Raw genomic sequence first — 21249 nt, 5'->3', positions numbered from 1 at the left:
AAGGGGAACCAGTAGATGTTGTGTATTTGGATGTTCAGAAGGCGTTCGATAAGGTGCCACATTAATGGTTATTGCACAAAAATAAGAGCTCGGTATTGGGGGTAATGTGTTGGAATGGATTGAGGACTGGCTAACACACAGAAAGCAGAGAGTCGGGATTAATGGGTCTTTCTCAGGTTGGTAAACTGTAACTAGTGGGCTGCCACAAGGATCGGTCCTGAGGCCTCAACTATTTACTATCTATATTAATGACTTGGAGGAAGGGACAGAGTGTAATGTATCCAAATTTGCTGATGATACAAAAATAGGTAGGAAGGCATGTTGTGATGAGGACACAAAGAATCTGCAAAGGGATATAGATAGATTAAGTGAGTGGGCAAAAACTTGGCAGATGGAGTTCAATGTGGGAAAGTGTGAGGTCATCCACTTTGGTAGGAAGAATAAAAAGGCAGATTATTATTTAGATGGAGAAAGACTACAAAATACTGCAGTACAGAGGGATCTAGGTGTTCTTGTACATGAAACACAAAGTTAGCATGCAGGTGCAGCAAGTAGTTAGGGAGGCAAATGGAATTTTGGCCTTTATTGCTAGGGGATTAGAGTTTAAAAATAGGGAAGTCCTGTTACAACTATACAGGGTGTTGGTGAAGCCACACCTTGCGTACAGTTTTGGTCCCCATATTTAAAGGATATACTAGCATTGGAGGCAGATCAGAAAAGTTTCACTAGGCTGATACCTGGGATGAAGGGGTTGGCTTATCAAGAACGGCTAAACAGGTTAGGCCTTTATTCACTGGAGTTTAGAAGAATGAGAGGTGATCTTATAGAAACATATAAGATTCTGTGGGGGCTTGACAGGGTAGATGTTGAGAATGTTTCCACTAGTGGGGGAAATCTCAAACTCGGGGGCATAGTTACAGAATAAGGGGGCACACATTTAAAACTCAGATGTGAAGAAATTTCTTACATAGAAAATAGGAGTAGGCCATTCGGCCCTTTGAGCCTGCTCCACCATTCATTATGATCATGGCTGATCATCCAACTCAGTAACCTGTTCCCACTTTCCCCCCATATCCTTTGATCCCTTTAGACCCAAGAGCTATATCTAACTCCTTCTTGAAAACATTCAATGTTTTGGCCTCGACTGCTTTCTGTGGTAGTGAATTCCACAGGCTCACCACTTTCTGGGTGAAGAAATTTCTCCTCATCTCAGTCCTGAAACATTGACCCCGTATCCTTAGACTATGACCCCTGGACTCCCCCCACCATCGGGAACATCCCTCCTGCATCTACCCCGTCAAGTCCTGTTAGAATTTTATAGGTTTCTGTGAGATCCCCCCTCACTCTTCTGAACTCCAGCGAATATAATCCTAACCGACTCAATCTCTCCTCATACGTCAGTCCCACCATCCCAGGAATCAGTCTGGTAAACCTTCGCTGCACTCCCTCTATAGCAAGAACATCCTTCCTCAGATAAGGAGGCGAAAACTGCACACAATATTCAGGTGTGGCCTCACCAAGGCCCTGTGTAATTGCAGCAAGACATCCCTGCTCCTGTACTTGAATCCTCTCGCTATGAAGGCCAACATACCATTTGCCTTTTTTTACCGCCTGTTGCACCTGCATGCTTACCTTCAGCGACTGGTATACGAGAACACTCTGGTCTCGCTGCATATTCCCCTCTCTGTTTATAGCCGTTCAGATAATCTGCCTTCCTGTTTTTGCTGCCAAATTGGATAACCTCACATTTATCTACATTATACTGCATCTGCCATGCATTAGTCCACTCACTCAACTTGCCAAATCACCCTGAAGCCTCTCTGCATCCTCCTCACAACTCACCCTCCCACCCAGTTTTGTGTCATCTGCAAATTTGGAGATATTGCATTTAGTTCCCTCATCTAAATCATTAATATATATTGTGAATAGCTGGGGTCCTAGCACCAATCCCTGTGGTACCCCACTAGTCACTGCCTGCCATTCGGAAAGAGACCCGTTTATCTCTACTGTTTCCTGTCTGCCAACCAATTTTCTATCCATTGCAATACACTACCCCCAATCCCATGTGCTTTAATTTTACATGCTAATCTCTTATGTGGGACTTTGTCGAAAGCCTTCTGAAAGTCCAAATAAACCACATCCACTGGCTCCCCCTCATCAACTCTACTAGTTACATCCTCGAAGAATTCTAGTAGATTTGTCAAGCGTGATTTCCCTTTTGTAAATCCATGCTGACTCTGTCCGATTCTACCACTGTTCTCTAAGTGCTCTGCTATAAACTTTGATAATGGACCCTTGAATTTTCCCCACTACTTACGTCAGACTGACTGGTCTATAATTCCCTGCTTTCTCTCTACCGCCCTTTTTAAATAGTGGGGTTACATTAGCTACCCTCCAATCTGTAGGAACTGTTCCAGAGTCTATAAAATCTTGGAAGATGACCACCAATACATCCACTATTTCTCGGGCCACTTCCTTAAGTACTCTGCGATGCAGACCATCAGGCCCTGGGGATTTCTCAGCCTTCAATCTCATCAATTTCCCCAACACCATTCCTCTACTAATATTGATTTCCTTCTGTTCCTCCCTCTCTCTCACTAAGCCCTCTGAGGGTGATGAATCTCTGGAATTCTCTACCTCAGAGTTGTGGAAGCTAGATCGCTAAATGTATTTAAGGAGGAGGTAGATGGATTTTTGAAATCTTGGGGAGTTGAGGGTTATGCGGAGCCGGCCTGAAAGAGGAGTTGAGGCCTGGGACAGATCAACCATGATCTTATTGAATGGTGGGGCAGGCTTGAGGGGCCGAATGGCCTCCTCCTGCTCCTGTTTCTTATGTTCTTTGGTGAATTGCTCATTTGGAAAGTCGGTGCAGGCATGATGGGTTACTGTAACAATTCTGTGATTCTGTGAATAATCTCTCATTTGCCCACATTATACTCCCACCTTGACCATTCACTTAGCCTGTCTATATCTCTTAATAGCATTTTTGTGTCCTCCTCACAACTTACATTCCCATCCACATCATGAGTGTCTGTCAAACTGTCTGCTTCTCCTCATGGCTTTGTGTAAAAGCCCCGCCCTATTTTGGTGAGAGCCACCAGTGCAGGAGCTTCCGAGCTAAGGCTGAGCTCACCTCAGTTAGTGGCACAGTTACTCTGTGACCCCTGGGTTAGAGAGAAGGGGAAATCAGCCAGGGTTCCTGCTCCTGATCACTGTCCAGTTACCCCTGGTTTAGAGAGAGAGGTAAAATCAGCCAGGGTTCCTGCTCCTGATCACTGTCCAGTGATCTACAGTGAGTCTGGCAGCATCTGTGGAGAGAGAAGCAAAGTTAACGTGTCAGGTCTGTGACCTTTCATGAGAACTGTGGTGAAAGGTCACAGACCAAAACATAAACTCTCCTTCTCTCTCCACAGATGCTGTCTGACCTGTTGAGCGTTTCCTGCACATTTTTATTTCAGATTTGCGGCATCTGTAATACTTTGCCTTTATGACCTACAGTGAGAGTCTGAGAGAGGGAGATGCGGGAAGGGTGGCTGAGAGATGGTGTAGCATTATTTGTCTCAATCCATGCCAGAATTTAAAAATCCTTTTATTCCACAGAGAAAACCAAGCAACAACAGTCACCACATCAACAGCTGGTATCAGCTCCAGACCAGGGAGAGTGCCCAAGTAAGTAACATAGCCCACACCCCTCACTGACACTGTTAGACCCTGCACCCCACACCCCTCACTGACACTGTTAGACCCTGCATCCCACACCCCTCACTCACACTGTTATACCCTGCATCCCACACCCCTCACTCACACTGTTATACCCTGCATCCCACACCCCTCACTCACACTGTTATACCCTGCATCCCACACCCCTCACTCACACTGTTATACCCTGCATCCCACACCCCTCACTCACACTGTTATACCCTGCATCCCACACCCCTCACTCACACTGTTATACCCTGCATCCCACACCCCTCACTGACACTGTTAGACCCTGCATCCCACACCCCTCACTGACACTGTTAGACCCTGCATCCCACGCCCCTCACTCACACTGTTAGACCCTGCATCCCACACCCCTCACTCACACTGTTATACCCTGCACCCCACACCCCTCACTCACACTGTTATACCCTGCACCCCACGCCCCTCACTCACACTGTTAGACCCTGCTCCCCACACCCCTCACTCACACTGTTATACCCTGCTCCCCACACCCCTCACTGACACTGTTATACCCTGCACCTCACACCCCTCACTCACACTGTTAGACCCTGCTCCCCACACCCCTCACTCACACTGTTATACCCTGCATCCCACACCCCTCACTCACACTGTTAGACCCTGCACCCCACACCCCTCACTGACACTGTTATACCCAGCATCCCACACCCCTCACTCACACTGTTATACCCTGCTCCCCACACACCTCACTGACACTGTTATACCCTGCACCCCACACCCCTCACTGACACTGTTATACCCTGCATCCCACACCCCTCACTCACACTGTTATACCCTGCTCCCCACACCCCTCACTGACACTGTTATACCCTGCTCCCCACACTCCTCACTCACACTGTTATACCCTGCATCCCACACCCCTCACTCACACTGTTATACCCTGCTCCCCACAACCCTCACTCACACTGTTATACCCTGCATCCCACACCCCTCACTCACACTGTTATACCCTGCATCCCACACCCCTCACTCACACTGTTATACCCTGCATCCCACACCCCTCACTCACACTGTTATACCCTGCACCTCACACCCCTCACTCACACTGTTATACCCTGCACCCCACACCCCTCACTCACACTGTTATACCCTGCATCCCACACCCCTCACTCACACTGTTATACCCTGCATCCCACACCCCTCACTCACACTGTTATACCCTGCACCTCACACCCCTCACTCACACTGTTATACCCTGCACCCCACACCCCTCACTCACACTGTTATACCCTGCATCCCACACCCCTCACTGACACTGTTATACCCTGCACCCCACACCCCTCACTCACACTGTTATACCCTGCACCCCACAACCCTCACTCACACTGTTATACCCTGCACCCCACAACCCTCACTCACACTGTTATACCCTGCACCCCACAACCCTCACTCACACTGTTATACCCTGCACCCCACAACCCTCACTCACACTGTTATACCCGGCATCCCACACCCCTCACTGACACTGTTATACCCTGCACCCCACACCCCTCACTCACACTGTTATACCCGGCATCCCACACCCCTCACTCACACTGTTATACCCGGCATCCCACAACCCTCACTGACACTGTTATACCCGGCATCACACACCCCTCACTGACACTGTTATACCCGGCATCCCACAACCCTCACTCACACTGTTATACCCGGCATCCCACAACCCTCACTCACACTGTTATACCCGGCATCCCACAACCCTCACTCACACTGTTACACCCTGCTCCCCACACCCCTCACTCACTGTTATACCCTGCTCCCCACACCCCTCACTCACACTGTTATACCCGGCATCCCACAACCCTCACTCACACTGTTATACCCTGCTCCCCACACCCCTCACTCACACTGTTATACCCGGCATCCCACACCCCTCACTCACACTGTTATACCCTGCATCCCACACCCCTCACTCACACTGTTATACCCTGCATCCCACACCCCTCACTCACACTGTTATACCCTGCATCCCACACCCCTCACTCACACTGTTATACCCTGCTCCCCACAACCCTCACTCACACTGTTATACCCTGCACCTCACACCCCTCACTCACACTGTTATACCCTGCTCCCCACACCCCTCACTCACACTGTTATACCCTGCATCCCACACCCCTCACTCACACTGTTATACCCTGCTCCCCACACCCCTCACTCACAGTTATACCCTGCTCCCCACACCCCTCACTGACACTGTTATACCCTGCTCCCCACACCCCTCACTGACACTGTTATACCCTGCATCCCACACCCCTCACTGACACTGTTATACCCTGCATCCCACAACACTCAGACACTGTTATACCCTGCATCCCACACCCCTCGCTCACACTGTTATACCCTGCATCCCACACCCCTCACTCACACTGTTATACCCTGCTCCCCACACCCCTCACTCACACTGTTATACCCTGCTCCCCACACCCCTCACTGACACTGTTATACCCTGCATCCCACACCCCTCACTGACACTGTTATACCCTGCATCCCACACCCCTCACTCACACTGTTATACCCTGCATCCCACACCCCTCACTCACACTGTTATACCCTGCACCCCACACCCCTCACTCACACTGTTATACCCTGCACCCCACACCCCTCACTGACACTGTTATACCCTGCTCCCCACACCCCTCACTGACACTGTTATTCCCTGCATCCCACACCCCTCACTGACACTGTTATACCCTGCATCCCACACCCCTCACTGACACTGTTATACCCTGCATCCCACACCCCTCACTGACACTGTTATACCCTGCATCCCACACCCCTCACTGACACTGTTATACCCTGCTCCCCACACCCCTCACTGACACTGTTATACCCTGCATCCCACACCCCTCACTGACACTGTTATACCCTGCATCCCACACCCCTCACTGATACTGTTATACCCTGCATCCCACACCCCTCACTGACACTGTTATACCCTGCTCCCCACACCCCTCACTGACACTGTTATTCCCTGCATCCCACACCCCTCACTGACACTGTTATACCCTGCATCCCACACCCCTCACTCACACTGTTATACCCGGCATCCCACAACCCTCACTGACACTGTTATACCCTGCATCCCACAACCCTCACTGACACTGTTATACCCTGCACCCCACACCCCTCACTGACACTGTTATACCCGGCATCCCACAACCCTCACTCACACTGTTATACCCGGCATCCCACACCCCTCACTCACACTGTTATACCCTGCATCCCACAACCCTCACTGACACTGTTATACCCTGCACCCCACACCCCTCACTGACACTGTTATACCCGGCATCCCACAACCCTCACTCACACTGTTATACCCGGCATCCCACACCCCTCACTGACACTGTTATACCCTGCTCCCCACACCCCTCACTCACACTGTTATACCCGGCATCCCACCCCCCTCACTCACACTGTTATACCCGGCATCCCACACCCCTCACTGACACTGTTATACCCTGCTCCCCACACCCCTCACTCACACTGTTATACCCAGCTCCCCACACCCCTCACTCACACTGTTATACCCTGCATCCCGCACCCCTCTCAGACGCTCCGATACCCTGTGCCCCTTGCTGGCACGCCAGTACCCTGCGCCCATGGGGTGGGGCGGGCGGTCACCCTGAGGGAGCGCTGCGCTTTGGGAGGGGGCAGTAGTAGGGGCACGCTGCACTGTCAAGGTGGGGGTTGTGTACGGGCAGTAGTGAGTGGTCGGGTGCACTGTAGAATCAGAAGTGCTATCTATCAAGTGAGACATTAAGTCAAAGCCCCACCTGCCGCCTCAAGTGGGTGTAAATGTTCCTCTGGCCCTTGGGGAATAGCAGGTTTTTCTGGTGTCCTGGCCAATGTTCCTTCCTCAGTGAGCACCAGTAAAGGCAGAATGCTGCCATCCACTTTCTCACTGTCAGATGTCGCTAGCTCAGAATGGTTCTTCATTTACTGGCCGAACACGCTACATGTAAAATACACAAAGCACTAAGTAAATAAATATCCTTTTCCACAAATGTGAAGATCTAAGTGTTCGATTAAACCAGTTCAGTTTTCTGGGTTGATAAGTGAGGCTGAGTGTAATTTGTTTTTGTGTATCTCTCTCAGGAAAACTGTGCGACACCAGCACACTCCACCCACTGAGCAGACAGGACTTCATGCAGTGTGAGTATCACAGCTACTAATCTCACCCTTCCTTGCTCCGTTCCTCTCCCAACCTTTGTTCCAGCCCCTAGGCCGACCATCTTCAGCTGCTTCATCACAAGGTCAGAAGTGGGGATGTTTGCTGGTGATTGCAGTGTTCAGTTCCATTTGCTACTCATAATGAAGCAGTCCGTGTCAAGATGCAGCAAGAACTGGACAGTGGCAGATTCTACCCAGAGAGTGGTGAAAATGTGGAACTCGCTACCATACAGTGGTTGAGGTGAATGGTATATATGCATTTGAGGGAAAGCTGCATAAGCACAAGGAAGAAAGGAATTGAGGGTTATGCTAATAAATGAGGCAGGATGGGAGGAGCATCAGCTCTGGTATGGACTGGCTCAGCCAAATGGCCTGTTGCTGTGCTGTGTATTCCATGTAATCCTTCAGAGCATTCAAGCCACATGTGCCAGGCAATGACCATCTCCCCATGCCATTCAATGGCACTACCATCAAATCCTTCACCCTCAACATTCTCAGGGTCACAATTGACCAGAAACTTAACTGGGCCAGCCATTTTTTTTCATGGGCCGCGGATGTCACTGGCAAGGCCAGCATTAATTGTCCATCCCTAATTGACAACTGAGTGTCTTGCTAGGCTATTTCAGAGGGCAGTTAAGAGTCAACCACATTGCTGTGGGTCTGCAGTCACGTAGGCCAGACCAGGTAAGGACAGCAGATTTCCTTCCCTAAAGGACATTCGTGAATCAGATGGGTTTTTACAACAATAGATCGTTTCATGGCGCAATTACTGAGACTAGTTTTTAATTCCATGTTTTATTAAATTTAAAGGCCTCCAGCTGCTGCTGGTAGCTGGCTGACCTGGGGCTGGGGCTGCAGCTTGGCATCTGACCTGATTGAACCCTTGTCCCCAGGGCATTAATCTGGGCCTCTGGATTATAACTACTTTAGCTACAAGAGCAGGTCAGAGGCAGGGAATTCTGTGGTGAGTAACTCACCACCTGACTCCCCAAAGCCAAAGAGTTGTCATGCCACAAACAGGCCCTTCGGCCCATCATGTCTGTGCTGGCCATCAAGCACCTATCTATTCTAATCCCATTTTCCAGCACTTGGCCCGCAGCCTTGTATGCTATAACATTTCAAGCGCTCATCAAGCAGGGAGTCATGGTGGCGCAGTGGTTAGCACCGCAGCCTCACAGCTCCAGCGACCCGGGTTCAGTTCTGGGTACTGCCTGTGCAGAGTTTGCAAGTTCTCCCTGTGACCGCGTGGGTTTCCGCCAGGTGCTCCGGTTTCCTCCCACAGCCAAAGACTTGCAGGTTGATAGGTAAATTGGCCATTGTAAATTGCCCCTAGTGTAGGTAGGTGGTAGGAGAATTGAGGGAAGGTGGGGATGTGGTAGGGAATATGGGATTAATGTAGGATTGGTATAAATGGGTGGTTGATGGTCGGCACAGACTCGGTGGGCCAAAAGGCCTGTTTCAGTGCTGTATCTCTCTATCTATCTCTATCTGAATACTTCTTCAATGTGAGGGTTCCTGCCTCTACCACCCCTTCAGGCAGTGTGTTCCAGATTCCAACCACCTTCTGGGTGAAAATTTTTTCCTCAGATCCCCTCTCAACCTCCTGCCCCTTACCTTAAATCTATGCGCCCTGGTTATTGACACCTCTGTTAAGGGATAACGTTTCTTCCTATCTACTCTATCAATGCTCCTCATAATTTTGTAATACTCAATTGGATCCCCCCTCAACCTTCTCTGCTGTAAGCAAAACAACCCCAGCCTATCCTGTCTCTCTTCATAGCTGAAATGTTCCAGCCCAGGCAACATCCTGGTGAATCTCCTCTGCACCCTCTCCAGGGCAATCACATCCTTCCTATAGTGTGGTGCCCAGAACTGTACACAGTACTCCAGCTGTGGCCTAACTAGCGTTTTATACAGCTCCATCATAACCTCCCTGCTCTTATATTCTATGCCTCGGCTAATAAAGGCAAGTATCCCATATGCCTTCCTAACCACCTTATCTACCTGTGCTGCTGCCTTCAGTGATCTATGGACAAGTACACCAAGGTCCCTCTGACCCTCTGTACTTCCTAGGGTCCTACCATCCATTGTATATTCCCTTGCCTTGTTAGTCCTCCCAAAATGCATCACCTCACACTTCTCCGGATTAAATTCCATTTGCCACTGCTTATCTTACCAGCCCTTCTATATCGTCCTGTAATCTAAGACTTTCCTCTTCACTGCTTAGGACACTATCAATTTTCGTGTCATCTGCTCTATGACTCTAACTTACTGATCATACCTCCTATATTCACGTCTAAATCATTAATATATACTACAAATAGCAAGGGTCCCAGCACCGATCCCTGTGGTACACCACTGGTCACAGGCATCCACTCACAAAAACAACCCTCGACCATCACCCTCTGCCTCCTGCCACTAAGCCAATTTTGGATCCAATTTGCCAAATTGTCCTGGATCCCATGGGCTCTTACCTTCTTAACCAATCTCCCATGCTGGTCCTTACTGAAGTCCATGTAGACGACATCAACTGCTTTACCCACGACATCAACTGCTTTACCCTCATCTACACACCTAGTCACCTCCTCGAAAAATTCAATCAAATTTGTTAGACACGATCTCCCCCTGACAAAGCATGCTGACTATCCCTGATTAATCCCTGCCTCTCCAAGCAGAGATTAATCCTGTCGCTCAGAATTTTTTCCGCTAGTTTCCCTACCACTGATGCTAGATTCACTGGCCTGTAATTACCTGGTTTATCCCTGTTACCCTTCTTGAATAATGGTACCACATTTGCTGTCCTCCAGTCCTCTGGTACCTCTCCTGTGGCCAGAGGGGATTTGAAAATTTGTGTCAGAGCCCCTGCTATCTCCTCCCTTGCCTCGCATAACAGCCTGGGATGCATCTCATCTGGGCCTGGGGATTTATCCACTTTTAAGCCTGTTAAAACAGCTAATACTTCCTCACTTTCAATGCTAATTTGTTCAAGTATATCGCAATCCCCCTCCCTGATCTCTACACCTACATCGTCCTTCTCCATAGTGAACACAAATGAAAAGTAATCATTTAAAACTTCACCTATGTCCTCCGGCTCCACACACCCATTGCCACTTTGGTCCCTAATGGGCCCTACTCTTTCCCTGGTTATCCTCTCGCTCTTCATATACTTATAAAAACGCCTTGGGATTTTCCTTTATCTTACCTGGCAGTGTTTTTTCATGCTCCCTCTTCGCTCTCCTAATTACTTTTTTAAGTACCCCCCCTACACTTTCTATACTCCTCTAGTGCCTCTGCTGTCTTCAGCACTCTGAATATTCCATAAGCCGCCTTTTTTTTTCCTGATCCAATCCTCTATCCTTTGACATCCAGGATTCCCTGGACTTGATGGTCCTACCCTTCACCTTTACGGGAACATGTTGGCTCTGAACTCTCACTGTTTCCTCTTTGACTCCCACTGGCCTGATGTAGACTTCGCTACAAGTAGCTGCTCCCAGTCCACTTTGGCCAGATCCTGTTTTATCATATTGAAATTGACCTTCTCCCACAACAGTACCTTTATTTTTGGTCCATCTTTGTCCTTTTCCATAACTGTCTTAAATCTGAGAGTTATGGTCACTATCCCCGAAATGCTCCCCCACTGACACTTCTACCACTTGTCCGCCTTCATTCCCTAGGATTAGGTCCAGTACTGCCCCTTCTCTTGTAGGACTTTCTACATACTGGCTCAAAAAGCTCTCCTGTATGCATTTTAAGAATTCCTGCCCCTTTTAAGCCTTTTGCACTAAGACTATCCCAGTTAATATTGGGGTAGATGAAATTCTCTACCATTATTACCCTATTCTTTTTACCCCTCTGAGATTTGCCTGCATATCTGCTCCTCTATCTCTCCCTGACTGTTTGTTTGAGGGCTTGTAGTACACACCCAGCCAAGTGATTGCCCCATTTTGTTTTTAAGTTCTACCCATATGGTCTCATTTGAGGAACCTTCTAAGATGTCATCCCTCCTTACTGCAGTAATTGACTCCTTGATCAACAGTGCGATGCCACCTCCTCTTTTACCCCCTCCCCTGTCACCCTGAAGATTCTATACCCTGGAATATTGAGCTGCCAGTCCTGCCCCTCCCTCAACTATGTCTCTGATAACAATGTCATATTTCCTATGTTAATGCCCTCAATTCATCTGCCTTACTAGTAAGACTCCTTGCATTAAAATAGATACAATCCAGCCTTGCATTTTTCACTTGTGCTTTAACAGGTCTATATTTGTTCTGCCTTCCAGACTGACTCAGTTTCTCTTCCATATTTGACTGAGCATCACCCCCTACTGTACCTCCACTCTGTATCCCATCCCCCTGCCAAATTGGTTTAAACCCCTCCCCCACCCCTCCAACAGCACTAGCTAACCTCCCAGCAAGGATGTTGGTCCCATTCAGGTACAACCTGTCCAACTTGTACAGGTCCCACCTTTGCCAGAAACAGACCCAGTGATCCAGGAAACTAAAGCCCTCCCTCCTGCACCATCTCCTCAGCCACGCATTCATCTGCTCTATCCTCCTATTCCTATACTCACTAGCACATGGCACCGGGAGTAATCCAGAGATTACAACCTTTGAGGTCCTGCTTTTTAATCTGCTACCTAGCCCCCTGAATTCTTGTTGCAGGATCTCATCCCTCTTTCTACCTATGTTGTTGGTACCAATGTGAACCACGACCTCTGACTGTTCACCCTCCTCCTTCAGAATGTCCTGCATCCACTCCATGACATCCTTGGCCTAAGCACCAGGGAGTCAACATACCATCCTGGAGTCACGTTTGCGGTCACAGAAATGCCTATCTGTACCCCTTACGATAGAATCCCCTATCACTATAGCTCTCCTCCTCTTTTTCCTCCCCTCCTGTGCAGCTGAGCCACCCGTGATGCCACAGACTTGCCTCTTGCTGCATTCCCCTGAGAAGCTATCTCCTCCAACTGAATCCAAAACGGAAAATCTGTTAGAGAGGGGGATGGACACAGGGGACTCCTGCAATACCTGCCTAATTCTTCTACTCTGCCTGGCAGTCACCCATTCCCTTTCTGCCTGAGCAGTCTTTACCTGCAGTGTGACCACCTCCCTGTACGTGCTATCCGCGATGATCTCAGCCTCGCGGATGCTCCATAGTGTCTCCAGCTGCCGCTTCAGATCCGAAACGCGGATTTCAAGTAACTGCAACTGGAGACACGTCCTGCATGCGTGTTCGCCCTGGACACTGGAAGTGTCCCTGACTTCCCACTTTGCACAGGAGGAGCACTCCACGGTTCCGAGCTGCCCTGTCATGACTTAGCCTTAATTTACTCCCTCAAATTAATCAAAAATTATAGATTATTTGCACTCAGGACCTTGATTCCCTAAAAAAAACACTACTTAGTATATTAAAAAAAACTGTACTTTCTCTTTAATTTAGTTACTAACCCACTTTACTTACTTTAGTCACTTACCAGATAGTCACCAAACAGGTAGCTTCTTCCCAAACCAATCACTTACCAGCTTGCCTGTGATGTTTGTTATGTTTGGTTTAAATTTAATTAAAAGCTTACCTGTTTACTCACCCCGGCGGCTCTCTGGTTCCATCGTGCTCCCCCCTCGCCTCCGTGCTCCCCCCTCTCTCTCTCTCTCTCTCTCTCTCTCTCTCTCCGTGATCTCCCCCCCCCCCTCTCCGTGCTCCCCCCCCCTCTCTCCGTGCTCCCCCCCCCTCTCTCCGTGCTCCCCCCCCCTCTCTCCGTGCTCCCCCCCCCCTCTCTCCGTGCTCCCCCCCCCCTCTCTCCGTGCTCCCCCCCCCCTCTCTCCGTGCTCCCCCCCCCTCTCTCCGTGCTCCCCCCCCCTCTCTCCGTGCTCCCCCCCCCTCTCTCCGTGCTCCCCCCCCCTCTCTCCGTGCTCCCCCCCCCTCTCTCCGTGCTCCCCCCCCCTCTCTCCGTGCTCCCCCCCCCTCTCTCCGTGCTCCCCCCCCCTCTCTCCGTGCTCCCCCCCCCTCTCTCCGTGCTCCCCCCCCCTCTCTCCGTGCTCCCCCCCCCTCTCTCCGTGCTCCCCCCCCCTCTCTCCGTGCTCCCCCCCCCTCTCTCCGTGCTCCCCCCCCCTCTCTCCGTGCTCCCCCCCCCTCTCTCCGTGCTCCCCCCCCCTCTCTCCGTGCTCCCCCCCCCTCTCTCCGTGCTCCCCCCCCCTCTCTCCGTGCTCCCCCCCCTCTCTCCGTGCTCCCCCCCCTCTCTCCGTGCTCCCCCCCCTCTCTCCGTGCTCCCCCCCCCTCTCTCCGTGCTCCCCCCCCCTCTCTCCGTGCTCCCCCCCCCTCTCTCCGTGCTCCCCCCCCCTCTCTCCGTGCTCCCCCCCCCTCTCTCCGTGCTCCCCCCCCCTCTCTCCGTGCTCCCCCCCCCTCTCTCCGTGCTCCCCCCCCCTCTCTCCGTGCTCCCCCCCCCTCTCTCCGTGCTCCCCCCCCCTCTCTCCGTGCTCCCCCCCCCTCTCTCCGTGCTCCCCCCCCCTCTCTCCGTGCTCCCCCCCCCTCTCTCCGTGCTCCCCCCCCCCCTCTCTCCGTGCTCCCCCCCCCCTCTCTCCGTGCTCCCCCCCCCTCTCTCCGTGCTCCCCCCCCCTCTCTCCGTGCTCCCCCCCCTCTCTCCGTGCTCCCCCCCCCTCTCTCCGTGCTCCCCCCCCCTCTCTCCGTGCTCCCCCCCCCCTCTCTCCGTGCTCCCCCCCCCTCTCTCCGTGCTCCCCCCCCCCTCTCTCCGTGCTCCCCCCCCCTCTCTCCGTGCTCCCCCCCCCTCTCTCCGTGCTCCCCCCCCCTCTCTCCGTGCTCCCCCCCCCTCTCTCCGTGCTCCCCCCCCCTCTCTCCGTGCTCCCCCCCCCTCTCTCCGTGCTCCCCCCCCTCTCTCCGTGCTCCCCCCCCTCTCTCCGTGCTCCCCCCCCCTCTCTCCGTGCTCCCCCCCCCTCTCTCCGTGCTCCCCCCCCTCTCTCCGTGCTCCCCCCCCTCTCTCCGTGCTCCCCCCCCCTCTCTCCGTGCTCCCCCCCCTCTCTCCGTGCTCCCCCCCCTCTCTCCGTGCTCCCCCCCCTCTCTCCGTGCTCCCCCCCCTCTCTCCGTGCTCCCCCCCCTCTCTCCGTGCTCCCCCCCCTCTCTCCGTGCTCCCCCCCCTCTCTCCGTGCTCCCCCCCCCTCTCTCCGTGCTCCCCCCCCCTCTCTCCGTGCTCCCCCCCCTCTCTCCGTGCTCCCCCCCCTCTCTCCGTGCTCCCCCCCCTCTCTCCGTGCTCCCCCCCCTCTCTCCGTGCTCCCCCCCCTCTCTCCGTGCTCCCCCCCCTCTCTCCGTGCTCCCCCCCCCTCTCTCCGTGCTCCCCCCCCTCTCTCCGTGCTCCCCCCCCCTCTCTCCGTGCTCCCCCCCCCTCTCTCCGTGCTCCCCCCCCCTCTCTCCGTGCTCCCCCCCCCTCTCTCCGTGCTCCCCCCCCCTCTCTCGTCGTCTCCGGCTCCCCCCCCTCTCTCCGTGCTCCCCCCCCCTCTCTCCGTGCTCCCCCCCCCTCTCTCCGTGCTCCCCCCCCCTCTCTCCGTGCTCCCCCCCCCTCTCTCCGTGCTCCCCCCCCCTCTCTCCGTGCTCCCCCCCCCTCTCTCCGTGCTCCCCCCCCCTCTCTCCGTGCTCCCCCCCCCTCTCTCCGTGCTCCCCCCCCTCTCTCCGTGCTCCCCCCCCTCTCTCCGTGCTCCCCCCCCCTCTCTCCGTGCTCCCCCCCCCTCTCTCCGTGCTCCCCCCCCCTCTCTCCGTGCTCCCCCCCCTCTCTCCGTGCTCCCCCCCCCTCTCTCCGTGCTCCCCCCCCCTCTCTCCGTGCTCCCCCCCCCTCTCTCCGTGCTCCCCCCCCCTCTCTCCGTGCTCCCCCCCCCTCTCTCCGTGCTCCCCCCCCCTCTCTCCGTGCTCCCCCCCCCTCTCTCCGTGCTCCCCCCCCCTCTCTCCGTGCTCCCCCCCCCTCTCTCCGTGCTCCCCCCCCCTCTCTCCGTGCTCCCCCCCCCTCTCTCCGTGCTCCCCCCCCCTCTCTCCGTGCTCCCCCCCCCCTCTCTCCGTGCTCCCCCCCCCTCTCTCCGTGCTCCCCCCCCCTCTCTCCGTGCTCCCCCCCCCTCTCTCCGTGCTCCCCCCCCCTCTCTCCGTGCTCCCCCCCCCTCTCTCCGTGCTCCCCCCCCCTCTCTCCGTGCTCCCCCCCCCTCTCTCCGTGCTCCCCCCCCCTCTCTCCGTGCTCCCCCCCCCTCTCTCCGTGCTCCCCCCCCCTCTCTCCGTGCTCCCCCCCCCTCTCTCCGTGCTCCCCCCCCCTCTCTCCGTGCTCCCCCCCCCTCTCTCCGTGCTCCCCCCCCCTCTCTCCGTGCTCCCCCCCCCTCTCTCCGTGCTCCCCCCCCCTCTCTCCGTGCTCCCCCCCCCTCTCTCCGTGCTCCCCCCCCCTCTCTCCGTGCTCCCCCCCCCTCTCTCCGTGCTCCCCCCCCCCTCTCTCCGTGCTCCCCCCCCCTCTCTCCGTGCTCCCCCCCCCTCTCTCCGTGCTCCCCCCCCCTCTCTCCGTGCTCCCCCCCCCTCTCTCCGTGCTCCCCCCCCCTCTCTCCGTGCTCCCCCCCCCTCTCTCCGTGCTCCCCCCCCCTCTCTCCGTGCTCCCCCCCCCTCTCTCCGTGCTCCCCCCCCCTCTCTCCGTGCTCCCCCCCCCTCTCTCCGTGCTCCCCCCCCCTCTCTCCGTGCTCCCCCCCCCTCTCTCCGTGCTCCCCCCCCCCTCTCTCCGTGCTCCCCCCCCCTCTCTCCGTGCTCCCCCCCCCTCTCTCCGTGCTCCCCCCCCCTCTCTCCGTGCTCCCCCCCCCTCTCTCCGTGCTCCCCCCCCCTCTCTCCGTGCTCCCCCCCCCTCTCTCCGTGCTCCCCCCCCCTCTCTCCGTGCTCCCCCCCCCTCTCTCCGTGCTCCCCCCCCCTCTCTCCGTGCTCCCCCCCCCTCTCTCCGTGCTCCCCCCCCTCTCTCCGTGCTCCCCCCCCTCTCTCCGTGCTCCCCCCCCTCTCTCCGTGCTCCCCCCCCTCTCTCCGTGCTCCCCCCCCTCTCTCCGTGCTCCCCCCCCTCTCTCCGTGCTCCCCCCCCTCTCTCCGTGCTCCCCCCCCTCTCTCCGTGCTCCCCCCCCTCTCTCCGTGCTCCCCCCCCTCTCTCCGTGCTCCCCCCCCTCTCTCCGTGCTCCCCCCCCTCTCTCCGTGCTCCCCCCCCTCTCTCCGTGCTCCCCCCCCTCTCTCCGTGCTCCCCCCCCTCTCTCCGTGCTCCCCCCCCTCTCTCCGTGCTCCCCCCCCCTCTCTCCGTGCTCCCCCCCCCTCTCTCCGTGCTCCCCCCCCCCCTCTCTCCGTGCTCCCCCCCCCCTCTCTCCGTGCTCCCCCCCCCCTCTCTCCGTGCTCCCCCCCCCCTCTCTCCGTGCTCCCCCCCCCTCTCTCCGTGCTCCCCCCCCCTCTCTCCGTGCTCCCCCCCCCTCTCTCCGTGCTCCCCCCCCCTCTCTCCGTGCTCCCCCCCCCTCTCTCCGTGCTCCCCCCCCCTCTCTCCGTGCTCCCCCCCCCCTCTCTCCGTGCTCCCCCCCCCTCTCTCCGTGCTCCCCCCCCCTCTCTCCGTGCTCCCCCCCCCTCTCTCCGTGCTCCCCCCCCCTCTCTCCGTGCTCCCCCCCCCTCTCTCCGTGCTCCCCCCCCCTCTCTCCGTGCTCCCCCCCCCTCTCTCCGTGCTCCCCCCCCCTCTCTCCGTGCTCCCCCCCCCTCTCTCCGTGCTCCCCCCCCCTCTCTCCGTGCTCCCCCCCCCTCTCTCCGTGCTCCCCCCCCCTCTCTCCGTGCTCCCCCCCCCTCTCTCCGTGCTCCCCCCCCCTCTCTCCGTGCTCCCCCCCCCTCTCTCCGTGCTCCCCCCCCCTCTCTCCGTGCTCCCCCCCCCCTCTCTCCGTGCTCCCCCCCCCTCTCTCCGTGCTCCCCCCCCTCTCTCCGTGCTCCCCCCCCTCTCTCCGTGCTCCCCCCCCTCTCTCCGTGCTCCCCCCCCTCTCTCCGTGCTCCCCCCCCTCTCTCCGTGCTCCCCCCCCCTCTCTCCGTGCTCCCCCCCCCTCTCTCCGTGCTCCCCCCCCCTCTCTCCGTGCTCCCCCCCCTCTCTCCGTGCTCCCCCCCCCTCTCTCCGTGCTCCCCCCCCCTCTCTCCGTGCTCCCCCCCCCCTCTCTCCGTGCTCCCCCCCCCCTCTCTCTCTCTCTCTCTCTCTCCATGTTTTCCCCCCCCCACTCCGCTCCCGCCGTGTTCCTCTCTCTGTCTCTGTCGTCTGTATTAGATGGGGTTCAGTTCACAGGTTGATATCGGATAGGGGTCTGTAGATGAGGGGTATTAGGCGGGGCTGGGGGTGCGATGTTTGGAATGGTGGGGGGAGAGTTCCTCCCCTGCTAATTCTCCCCCCCCACCCCACCCCCATTTAATACCCCTCATCTACAGACCTCTATCCTATATCACCCTGTGAACTGACCCCCAGCTAATACCCTCACTATGACCAGACACCCATCTAATACTCCCCATGGACAGACCTCCATCTGTCCCCCATCTACAAGGCACAAGTCAGGAGTGTGATGGAATACTCTCCACTTGCCTGGATGGGTGCAGCTCTAGCAATACTCAAGAAGCCCAACACCATCCAGGACACAACAGCCCACTTGATTGGCACCCCATTCACCGCCTTCACCACCGATGCAGTGTGTACAATAACGATTTGTATTTATGTAGCCTCTTTGAGGTGATACATCCCAAGGTGCTTCACAGGTTGTAAAACAAAATTTGACACCGAGCCATGTGCGGCATTAGATCAGGTGACCAAAAGCTTGGTCAAAGAGGTAGGTTTTAAGGAGTGGCTTCAAGCAGGAGAGGGGTGGTGAGACAGAGGTACAGGGCAGGCATTTGAGAGTTTGTGCCCTAGGCAACCGAAGGTGCAGCCACCAATGGTGGAACAATTAAAATCAGGGAAATTTAAGAGGCCAGAATTAGAGAAGCACAGATATCTGAGGGTTGTGGAGCTGGAGGAGGTTCCAGAGATAGGGAGGGGCGAGGCCATGGAGGGATTTGAAAATGAGGCTGAGAATTTTAAACTTGAGGTATTGCTTGTCCGGGAGCCAGTGTCGGTCAGTGAGCACAGGGTAATAAGGGAACAGGACTTGGTGCGGGTTAAGACATGGACAGCAGAGTTTTGGATGACAGTAAGTTTATGAAGAATAGAATGTGGCAGGCTGACCAGGAGTGTGTTGGAATATTCAGGTCCTGTACTAACAAAGACATTAGTCAGGGTTTCCACAGCAGATGAGCTGAGATGGGGGTGGAGTTGGCCTATGTTACGGAGCTGGGAATAGGTGGTCTTAGTGATGAAGCTCATTTCAGGGTCAAGTATGATGCCAGGATTGTGCACAGTCTACTTCTGCATCAGTTTCCAGGGAGTGGAATGGAGTGGAGTTGGTTCCTGGAACAAATAGGATAAGCAAAAACAAGAAATGCTGGAATCACTCAGCAGGTCTGGCAGCATCTGTGGAAAGAGAAGCAGAGTTAACGTTTTGGGTCAATGACCCTTCTTCGGAACTGACAAATATTAGAAAAGTCACAGATTAGAAGCAAGTGAGGTGAGGGTGGGGCAAGAGATAACAAAGGAGAAGGTGCAGATTGGACCAGGCCACATAGCTGACCAAAAGGTCACGGAGCAAAGGCAAACAATATGTTAATGGTGTGTTGAAAGACAAGGCATTAGTACAGATTAGGTGTGAATATACTGAATATTGAACAGCAGCAAGTGCAAACCTGAAAAAAACAGTGGGTAAGCAAACTGAACAAACTAAGATGAAATGAAATAAATGCAAAAAAAGATTGTAAAAAATGTAAAAAAGAAGGAAGAAAAAATAACTAAAAATGAAAGTAAAATGGGGGGCTGTCATGCTCTGAAATTATTGAATTCAATGTTCAGTCCGGCAGGCTGTAGTGTGCCTAATCGGTCGATGAGATGCTGTTCCTCGAGCTTGCGTTGATGTTCACTGGAACACTGCAGCAATCCCAGGACAGAGATGTGAGCATGAGAGCAGGGGGGAGTGTTGAAATGGCAAGCAACCGGAAGCTCAGGGTCCTGCTTGCGGACTGAGCGGACATGTTCCACAAAGCTGTCACCCAGTCTGCGCTTGGTCTCCCCAATGTAGAGGAGACCACACTGTGAGCAGCGAATACAGTATACTACATTGAAAGAAGTACAAGTAAATCGCTGCTTCACCTGAAAGGAGTGTTTGGGGCCTGGGATAGTGAGGAGAGAGGAGGTAAATGGGCAGGTGCCCTGGGACGGGGACGAGGTGGTGGGGGTAATGGAGGAGTGGACCAGGGTGTCGCGGAGGGAACGATCCCTTCAGAATGCTGACAGGGGAAGGGAGGGGAAGATGCGACTGGTAGTGGCATCATGCTGGAGGTGGCGAAAATGGCGGAGGATGATCCTTTGGATATGGAGGCTGGTGGGGTGAAAAGTGAGGACAAGGGGAACCCTGTCACGGTTCTGGGAGGGAGGGGAAGGGGTGAGGGTAGAGGTGCTGGTTGGGCCTCTGTTCCAGGAAGAAGCGGAGAGCCCTCAAACCATCCTGGTGGGGAATGGATCGGACACGGTTGAGGGCCCTGTCAACCACAGCGGGGGGAAATCCTCGGTTGAGGAAAAAGGTCATATCAGAAGCACCGTCATGGAAGGTAGCATCATCAGAGCAGATGCGTCGGAGACGGAGAAACTGGGAGAATGGAATGGAGTCCTTACAGGAGGTAGGGTGTGAAGAAGTGTAGTCGAGGTAGCTGTGGGAGTCGGTGGGCTTATAATGGCTATTGGTAGACAACCTATCCCCAGAGATGGAGACAGAGAAGTCGAGGAAGGGAAGGGAAGTGTCAGAGATGGACCATGTAAAGGTGAGAGAAGGGTGGAAATTGGAAGCAAAGTTTTCCAGTTCGGTGCAGGAGCAGTAAACGGCACCGATACAGTCATCAATGTACCGGAAAAAGAGTTGGGGGAGGGGGCCTGAGTAGGACTGGAACAAAGAATGCTCGACATATCCCACAAAAAGACAGGCATAACTAGGACCCATGCGGGTACCCATAGCGACACCTTTTACTTGAAGGAAGTGCGTGGAGTTGAAGGAGAAGTTGTTCAATGTGAGAACAAGTTCAGCCAGGTGGAGGAGGGTGGTGGTGGATGGGGACTGGTTGGGCCTCTGTTCCAGGAAGAAGCGGAGAGCCCTCAAACCATCCTGGTGGGGGATGGAGGTGTAGAGCGATTGGACGTCCAATCGATAGGATAAGCAGTCTGACAACTCCAACCCTGGA

The 21249-nt window shown here is 54.9% G+C and overlaps 1 protein-coding gene across 1 annotated transcript in view; it reads left to right on the top strand.

Moving 5' to 3' along the window:
• LOC137384481 (E3 ubiquitin/ISG15 ligase TRIM25-like) overlaps positions 1-21249 on the top strand; it is a 61055-nt gene that overhangs the window by 35881 nt on the left and 3925 nt on the right. The window contains exons 7-8 of the mRNA XM_068058620.1: positions 3601-3669; positions 7843-7899. Coding sequence (XP_067914721.1) covers positions 3601-3669; positions 7843-7899 — 126 coding nt within the window. The remainder of the gene's footprint in view (positions 1-3600; positions 3670-7842; positions 7900-21249) is intronic.

This window comes from Heterodontus francisci, chromosome 26 (genome assembly GCF_036365525.1).
Source record: "Heterodontus francisci isolate sHetFra1 chromosome 26, sHetFra1.hap1, whole genome shotgun sequence".
Taxonomy (NCBI): Eukaryota; Metazoa; Chordata; class Chondrichthyes; order Heterodontiformes; family Heterodontidae; genus Heterodontus; species Heterodontus francisci.
Note: the sequence above shows the minus strand (reverse complement) of the source record. Positions and strands in the feature narration are given on the sequence as shown.